The 9,398-nt window shown below is 49.9% G+C and overlaps 1 protein-coding gene across 2 annotated transcripts; it reads right to left on the bottom strand.

The window, feature by feature from the left end:
* Positions 1–4,468: 4,468 nt before the first annotated feature.
* Positions 4,469–8,959, bottom strand: CHCHD5 (coiled-coil-helix-coiled-coil-helix domain containing 5). 2 transcript variants are annotated; one of them, XM_032352754.1, is made up of 4 exons: positions 8,755–8,959; positions 7,561–7,701; positions 7,308–7,473; positions 4,469–4,647 (listed from the first exon to the last, which is right to left on the bottom strand). In XM_032352754.1, coding segments are annotated over exons 1-4 (333 nt in total). In that variant the 5' UTR covers positions 8,757–8,959; the 3' UTR covers positions 4,469–4,623. The 2 variants fall into 2 exon arrangements, with proteins under 2 accessions (XP_032208645.1, XP_032208646.1); XM_032352755.1 differs by lacking the exon at positions 8,755–8,959 and adding an exon at positions 8,544–8,748.
* Positions 8,960–9,398: the final 439 nt, after the last annotated feature.

Consider the following 9,398-nt stretch of genomic DNA (forward strand, 5'->3'; position numbering starts at 1 on the left):
CCCCCTGCTTGTGCTCTCTCTCTGACAAATAAATAAATAAAATCCTTAAAAAAAAAAAAAGAAAAAGAAAAACTCTTACTGTGTTAGAAAAAGTAAGAAGTAAGTAGTTGTTTTTATTCAAAAGAGGTAATTTGCTTTTTAATTAGTACTCCTGGGTTTACATTCTGCTTTTTAAAAGTCTTACACTTATGTAGCTTAATATACATGCTTGCCTGGACCCAGTTCCCTGGGGCTGGTGCCCTGCTGGGGCTGGATGCCTTGGGGTCGTTCTGCTTCTTCATTTTTCTGATCTGCATGACTCTCTTTTCTTCACCAGTCCCTTGTACTGCTGCACCACAGTCATGGTGTTATCCCCAGTGGCTTATCCTGGGAAGCATGAGATCTGCCCATCTGCCCACGCTCTGCAGCAAAGGCAGCTCCAGGGACAGTGTCCAGGCATCTGCCCTTGAGAACCTCGGGAGTGCAGGTCCCTTCGTTACACACACTTGTCTGTGTCCTTGGCAATTTTCCTGCTTCTTAATGCTTTTCAGAGAGACATTCTTTCCTCTGTTCAGCTGACCCAACACTCCATGCATCCCATAATTTCTCGACCATCAAAGAAGGAAAGGATTCGAATTATTTGGGTCTGACATTGTCTCAATGTCACCACCTCACTGGTAAATATTTATTGAGTTAAAAAAGAAATACTATTGTGACACACACCGACTCCCTGGACTCTGAAACCTCTGTTAACATCACGAGCTTCAAAGTAGTTTCCAAAACTTTCAAACCTTAATTCCAAGCGTGTTAATATTATAGAAGACAATCAAAATTGAGAAATTCCACTAGGACAGTGGTTCTCAGCCTTGTCTGCATACTGAAATAAATTTTTAAATCAGATATATATATATACATATACATATATATGTATATATATAGTTTTTCAGACTTTAGATTTTTTTTTTAAGATTTTATCTATTTATTTGACAGAGAGAGATCACAAGTAGGCAGAGAGGCAGGCAGAGAGAGAGGGAGAAACAGTCTCCCTGCTGAGCAGAGAGCCCGATGTGGGGCTCGATCCCAGGACCCTGAGATCATGACCCTAGCTGAAGGCAGTAGCTTAACCCACTGAACCACCCAGATGTCCTAGATTTTAGATTTTAAAGTAAGCTCTGTACCCAACATAGGGCTTGAACTCACAGCCATGAGATCAAGAGTCACATGCTCTACTCACTGAGCCATCCATGTGCCCTGCCAGCTTATTTCAGGATAATGAATTTCCTTAGAGAATCTGGTTTCTGTTTGTACAGATTCTGTCCAAAAGATTTTCATAGCATAAACCAGGTGCTTACATACTCAATGGAGCGCTGTCTGAAATATTTAGCATCCTTATTCTGATTATCTTTATCAACAAAATCAGTATATTCAATGGGAAGCACAAATTCTCAGTTCAAACACCACAGGTGAAATGGAGACTCTCGATGACATACTCTGCTTTCGGGTTAATATACCCTACCTCCTCACCTCTGCACTCCCTTGACAGGCATATTCTGCCTTCTCAGAATCCTGAGGGTCATCAGCTCACTCGATCACTTCAACATCTGCACACGTTCCCCCTACACTGACCCCTGTCCCCTCCCCATACTGTTCTCAATACTCCCTCAGCCTTCATGCCCACCACTTCCAGTTGACCACTTTGGTTGAAGGCAGCCATCCTTTGTGAACAGAGCCAAGCATTTTGAAAGCATTTGTGTTATTGTAAAACCTCCACCAATGGTAGTTGTGGTGTGATGCAGGCATGGGAGGCAGCAGTGACGGGCACCAAAGGGATTTGAGATGATGGGAGCTACTGTGAGGCCGCCATGACAGGCTGCGACAATGGTGGTGGTGGCCGTGGGTCACGTTGCAATGAATGGCCCCAGGGTGGCTACCACTGAGTGAACCACCCTGAAGCTGCTGTTCTTCTCTTTGCTGGAGTTTTCTCTCCACCAGAGCCCACTTTTGCCTGTGTGTCTGACACACAGGAAGGAGCAGGGAAAATGACTGGTGGGGGTTAGTTAGATCCCCCTTGAGTGGGAAGTATATGTTCTCCACTGTTTCCCAGAGTTCCCCAAAGAGTTAAGCTGTTGGCCAGTGGTAACTTGCTTGATAATGCAGCCTTGATGTGCTGCTTTCCCTTCCTGTCTCACTTCCCTCTGCCCTACCAGTGCTTTCTGGGGCCATCTTCCAAAGCGCTGCCTCAAAATCTGTTTCTGGGGGAACCCGACCTAAGATAGTGCATCATGAACCTAGGATTAGGATTCAAGCGCAGATGGCACATTAACAAAAGCCAACCCTATGCCAAGCTGTGAAAGTCTCAACATATTTCTAAAGACTGAAACCACAGAAAATGTGTTCCTAATCCAATTGCAATTAGGCAAGATAATGAGAAAAATCCCCATATGTTCAGAAATTTTAAAATACAGTTTTAAACTTCTAAATAATCTGGGGTCAATGAAAAATGCAAAATAGAAAGGCTTGCTTTGTGGGAAATTTAAGTGTGTACATTAGAAAAGAAAAAAGGCTAAGAATCATTGAGCTAAACATTCATTTCAAAAAGAAAAAAAAATAAATCCAAAAAAGGTAAAAAAGATAAATTAAAAACAAATATGCAAAGAACACTAGTAAAGCCAAAAGTAAATTCTGTGAAAAGAGGGGCACCTGGGTGCTCAGCTGGTTGGGCGACTGCCTTCAGCTCAAGTCATGATCCTGGAGTCCTGGGATCAAGTCCCGCGTTGGGCTCCCAGCTCCATGGAGTCTGCTTCTTTCACTGACCTCCTCCCCTCTCATGCTCTCTCTTACCCGCTCTCTCAAATAAATAGATAAAATGTTCCCCAAAAAATTCTGTGAAAAGATTAATCAACCTGTTTTGTTTGTTCTTATCACTTCTTTTCTTTTTTATTTAATTGAGAGAGAGAAGGGGGAAGGGCAGAGGGAGAGGGAGAATTTCAAGCAGAATCCCCACTGAACATTGAGCCTGGCATGGGGCTTGATCCCATGACCCAGATGATGATGACCTAAGCCAAACTCAAGGGTCTGGCGCTTAACCAACTGAGCCACCCAGGCGCCCCCTTGTTACCCTCCTTATAATTACATGGAGCAGAACCCCACTCAAGCAAAGTGGGTTTGGCTGAAAACATACAAAAAGTTCTGAGGACTCAATCCATAGCCCAAGGAAACTAAAGCTGGGGACAGAAAGCCATCAGGACCCAAGCAGCCCATTCAGGAACCACAAGAACGATCACATTCCCTTCTCTACCTGGGTTTTCTCTGGTTTGCACCACATGGCTTTTGGCAGCTCTGGCAACCCTGACTGCTCCCAAGCAAACTGATGACTTCGTCTTAAAGATCAAATCCCCAGGAGACACCCTGGCTCATTTTTCCAAGCCAGAGCACAAGCCTTGGGCTTCCAGTGGCCAATCTATCAGCACTGGCCAGTCACTTCTAATTTCTGGAAGTTTGGAGTCACCTCCAGGGGGAGGTGGCTTGTCTGAATGGTGAATCTGGGTGCAGGCACTGGGCACACTCAGCGGGGCACACCGGGCTCTCTCTCCCCCATCAGTCCTGTCTGCCCTCTGCCCTTTAGGACCTGCTCCCGCTGGGGAGCTCGTGCTCATCCAGCTGAGCTCAAAGAACATGTACTTCTGAGGAGAAACTGAGAAGCTGCAGCAGCCCCTGTTGGTCCCTGCCCAGATCCACTCAGCCCTCTTCTGGGCGCTGAACGCTGCTCACTTGATTCCTGGTTACTCTCCACTCAGGGCCTGTTTGATGGCAGGGCACAGGACCACACAGGGCAGGAAGGAGTGCAAGACCATCAGTGCCCATGACACCTGCCCCCAATGACAGACGGGCAGTTGGTGATCTATACCCCAATCCCCTTGCCCCTTAGGTTGAGTCCATTGTCCACTGTGGTAACTGGCTTGATAGCGCACCTTTTGTCGGCTGCCTTCTCTCCATCTCACCTCTCCACTCACCTCCAGATGTTTCTGGAATCACATTCTAAATATACTAACTGCACTCTAATTCTCAGGGTTGAATTCTGGAAGGACACAAACCAAGACAGAACAGAAGTCCAGGACAGCACACGCTAAGCCATACCCCTTGGTTTCACTGTTCTCAATAATAAAGCCAGTATTTTCATTCCCACTGTCTAGTGCCCCTGTCTATCACACGATTGCTTCAAAACACAGGAGGAAAAGAAGTGTGATATTATTGCCCCCTAAACTTCAAGGAAATGCTCCGTAAAGACTGGGTAAACACTGGAGTGGGTGGGAGAAAGAGCCTTTCCCACATCTGTGCAGCAGAAGACTGGAAGTGGCTGTTGGCAGAGTTAACGAGGGGAGAGGGGTCATCTTAACTCTGGTGAGCAGGCCCTTTCTTGGCACACGGTGCAAAGCTGGGGAACAGAGGAGCAGGGTTTCCCCCTCAGCTGCTGAAGGCAGAAGGCAAGCCTGGTATACAGAGTCTTTATTTATTGTGAGTCCTGCTGTCCAGAGAAGCCAGACTCAGGTCGAGGCCCCTCAGGACTCCACCTGGCCACTCTTCAGGGCTGGGGGCATCAAGGAGCCAGTCACTCATGTCCAGTTTTTCCATGGTTCAGAGTCCTCAGGAGGCAGGAAGTGGCTTTGCCTGTGGAAAAAAAACATGACCATCTACTAGCACCTCTTTTGTGCCTGGTCCTGGGGCCACCACTGGGGAGATTATGTAGACACAGCAGAGGCTGCCTTTGCCAAGTCCAGAGTCTGGAGGGAGAAGGTATCAGGTGATGACCTTGGCCATCTGTCATGTGAACACATCTGACACAGTGAACTGTCACTGGGAGCACAGAAGTCACCATTTGCTATATTTACTGAGCATCTGCTGTGTCCTGGCATTGTTACAGGGCAATAGAGGAAGCAGGTGTGGTAGTAATCACTCTGAGTGCACTCAGGAACCACAACAGGCTGTAAAGGAAGAGATATGATCTCATTTTCATTTTTACAAGGTCCTCTGGCTGCCAGAGGAGAGCTGATTTAGGGGCAGGATGGCCAGAGGAAGACCAGGGAGAGGCTGATTGCTTAACCAGGGCAGGAATGACGAACCATGCCTACTCTGCCTACTTGTGATCTCTCTCTCTCTCTGTGCCAAATAAATAAATAAAATATTTTTTTAAGGATTTTATTTATTTATTTGACAGAGAGGTAGAGAGAGATCACAAGAAGGTAGAGAGATAGGCAGAGAGAGAAGGGAAAACAGACTCCCTGCTGAGCAGAGAGCCCGATTCGGGGCTCAATCCCAGGACCCTGAGATCATGACCTGAGCCTAAGGAAGAGGCTTAACCCACTGAGCTAGCCAGGTACCCCAATAAATAAAATCTCAAAAAATAAATAACTGAAAGTCTTTCCTGCTGGTGTCCACTCCTAGGGCCTGAACCTTTCACTTATTACTGCCTTATTAAAACAAAACAAGGACTACAGGGCCCGGTAGAAGGGCATCTCCCCCATATTTAGCCAAGAACCCCTCTGAGACAGCCAATGGGAATGAAGCAGTTACAAGGCAGTGAGATACAAACCATGATAGGGAGCTCAGACACCCTGGGAGCCTGGAGATGGGGATGTGCCTGCTGGGGATGTTTTCAGAGGCAGCGTTATATAAGCCAGAATAGCAAGTAGCCAAGTGGCCCAGGAAGGACAGTCCAGGCAGAAGGAAATAGCTGGATAAAAGCCTGCCAACAGGAGAGACATGCACCTGAGTAACTGCAGGCTCACTTTGGCTGGAACAGAGTATGATGTAGAAAGTAGGGAGCGGGGTGGGTGGGGGGGCCCTATAGGCTGTGCTGGAATTCAGATTTGGCGGATGGAGGTGAGAAGCCACGGAAAGCTTTGTTTTTGTTTTTGTTTTAAAGATCTTACTTATTTATTTGACAGAGAGAGAGCACACAAGCAGGGGGAGCAGCAGGCAGAGGGAGAAGCAGGCTCCTCACCCAGCAGGGACACTGACCTGGGGCTCAATCCCAGGGTCCCGAGATTGGGCCCCTTGAGCTGAAGGCAGACACTTAACTGAAAGGTTTTCAAGTGAAACAGGACATGGGGTGTCTGGGTAGATCAGTTGATTAAGCATGCACCAACTCTTGATTTGGGCTCAGGTCATGATCTCAGGGTTTTGAGAACGAGCCCCGAGTCCATATGGAGCCTGCTTAGGATTCCCTCTCTTTCACTCTCTCTACCCCTCTCCCCACTCGCACTTTCTCTCTCAAAATAAATAAATAAATAAATAAAATATATAAGTGAAGCAGAATATGATCAGATTTCCTCTGGGACTGCTCTGGGACCATCACAGAGAATGGATTGAAAGCGGTAATACAGAACACAGAGGCTCAAATAAGAGAACGTTAAGAGGGAGGTGGTTCAAGATGTGACTTCTGCCTTAGGAGGGCACAGTCCAGTGAGGGGAGGTGGTTAACTTCTAAAGGGGCATTTCTCAATTTCATTTTTATTACAGCTCCCCAAGGGGTCTTTAATAACATCTTTTTTTTTTTTTTTTTTAAGATCTTATTTATTCATTCATGAGACACACACACACAGAGAGGCAGAGGGGGAAGCAGGCTCCCCACCGAGCAGGGAACCCAATGCGGGACTCGATCCCAGGACCTGGGGATCATGACCAGAGCTAAAGGCAGATGCCCAAACATCTGAGCCACCACCCAGGCAGCCTCCCCAAGCAATCTTTTAAGACAGCTTTTAAAAATTGCAGCCATCCATGAAATCTTAATACCATCGTTATACTGCATATCTGTTTATGTACGTACACATCATTAAAGAGAGTAAGACTCATTTGCTCGCTCCTCATCCCCTCACCGAGTACAGCAGAGGGGTAGTGAGGAAGGAAACAAGAGAGCAGGTAAGGAAGGAGGTGGATGAGGTCAGCCCGGGGAAGAACACAGAGAATCAGCAAGGACCTGGATTTTGTTCTCAGAGCGAATGGGAAGCTATTGAAGAAATCTAAGCAAATATGTACCAGGATGAGTTCAGTTTCTCAATGCTCTCTCTGGCCACTGTGGGGAGGGCAAGTGAGAGGGGATTCAGAGTCAGGGAAAAGGCTGGGGCAGGGATTCTGGAGGTGGAGAGGTCAAAGAGGGGTCTGAACTGAAGCAGGGGCTATGGGAAGGGGCAAGAGGTGATCACGTTCTGGATCCCAGATGCTCACACAGGCCTATGGCAGGGCGGCTGAGGATAACTCCCAGGTCTTTATTTTGATCAACTACCAGGACAAAGGGGGTAAGTAGTGACAAGTCCCTGCTCCTGCCTCACCTCCACAGTTGAGGGTGAGCGTGGTGGCTGCACCTGCTCAGCACACTGCAGGAAGCGGCGCATGTGCTCTGCACAGTTGCCCACAGCTGCCTCATTCTGTCGAAGGCACTCCTCAAAGGCCTCAAAAGGTTCAGCACAGGCCTGGCGGATCTGACGGATGATTGGGCTGTGGAGGAAGGACATTTCAAGCATTCACACTTCCACTCCACTGCCCGCCCCCGCCCCCATCCAGTCCCATTCCTCCCACACTTACTGGGAGGATGTGCATTGAGCAATACTCATCTTAAGGTGGTAACAGTCCCGTTGCCATGACTCAGGCTTGGCCGCCACACACTGGCCATATTGCTCCAGCTCCCGGCCACAGTAGCGAGCCGTGACCTCCAGGGCCGCCTGCCTGTGGGACATGGTGGGCTGAGGGTAATTTCAGGCAACAGACCAGAAAGGGAGTTCTGATCTCAGTAGGGGGATGGAGCGGGGAACAACACTAGGTATCCTGGGCAGATCTAGGAGTCTGAAGGTATCCTGGGATAGAGCCAGGGAGATGGACAGGGAGGGAAAGCATGAGCCCTGGGGATTGTGGAACAGGGTGGGGGCTTCTGGGAAGATGATGGAGAACTTTTCCAAAAAAAGTCTAATCATTCAAAGGCAAGCCTTGGGGTCCTTCAGGCATCCCTCCATAGGGCCTTAGAAGTAAGATCTTGAGTTCTAGGAGAAAATCTGGGAGCCATAAAGGGGTTCAGAAGTCCTAAAAAGAGGTTCAGAAGTCCAAGTGGTAAGGTCTTGGGTCCTGGGGAAGGGTCCATTGACCAGAGTCTTAACGATTAAGTCTGAGGACAGAGGTACTGGAGGGGAGACTTGAAGCCCTGGGGTGGGCCTCAGAGTTCTAGGGGCATGATGTGAAAGCACTGGGTGAGGCTGGAGCTCTGGGATAGACCTGGATGTTCCTACAAGCTCTTGAGAAAAAGATCTGGAAATCTAGAGCGGCACGGGTGGTCTGGGAACAAGTCTGTGGGCATTACAGTTGAGGTCTGCGATGATGCGCTGATCCGAAGGTTCAGAAGGTATAGTTTGGTGATCTAGGGGGATGAACCCGGAGCTCTAAGAACGGGTCTAAGAATCGCAGAGGTGCCGTGACAATTCTGCAGTCCTAGAGTTGCAAGGTGGTTGACCGTGCCTGGGGTCCTAGGGACACGACTGGGTGGGTGTTAAGGGTGGACCCGACAAGTTCCCAGTTACCAGAAGTAGAGGGGCGGAGTCTAAACGCTCAGGGGGCGGGGCCTAGACACGCGGAGGGACGAGACTTGTAATGAACTGCGCTGAATCCTAAGGGTCGGATCTTCGAGGAACAAAGACGCCAACCCTTCCTCCCGGAGTGCTGGCCCAGGTCCAGATCACGGAAGAGAGGGGGTGCGGCGGCAGATCCAGGGTAGGCGCTCCCGCTACTCACATCTCCAGGCCGGTGCGGGTAGGAAATCAGTCCGGGAGGAGAGCTCCGCCTTTTCCGGTCAGGTTGTCATGGCGGCGCCCAACTCGGCTGTCCTTGCCTCGTTTTTTCCGGTCGCAGAGCCGGCAAGTGGCCCATTCTGTTCCCTTTAGGCCCAACCTGTCATGGCGGCGCTCTGTCTCTCCTTCCGGCCCCGCCTGCATTGGCGGCGCCTGCGCAGCCGTCGCGGGCCGCTCTGGCGCTCGGTGGCTCTGCGCTTTCTACATCCGGCTGGCCGTGGCCGCGCCGGAAATACGGGAGAGGCCGAGTGCGCGTTTCTCTCCTAGCCACCCGCCGGAAGCTGGGCGCTAGCGGCTGCTCTGCCCACTCGATGTGGTGCTGTTGGTGGCCAGGTTGGGCTCCGTGGCTGCGGGCTCCTGGGCGCGGGGACCGGGACCCTGACGCCTACCGCCGCAGTGCCACCTTCCGTCTTGCGCGGGCGCTCCGGGTCCTCTCCGGATGCTGGTGCGCGCGCGGAGCCGCGGGAAGGGGCTCACCGCAAGAGTGGGACCAGCCGGCCTGGAGCTGCCATCGGCTCAGCCTGGGGGACTCAGACCAGGCCCCCTTCTTCTTGGCATAAGCCCTGGGTCCAGGCTGGACTTGAGTGT

The sequence above is a fragment of the Mustela erminea genome, chromosome 7 (assembly GCF_009829155.1).
Source record: "Mustela erminea isolate mMusErm1 chromosome 7, mMusErm1.Pri, whole genome shotgun sequence".
Lineage (NCBI taxonomy): Eukaryota > Metazoa > Chordata > Mammalia > Carnivora > Mustelidae > Mustela > Mustela erminea.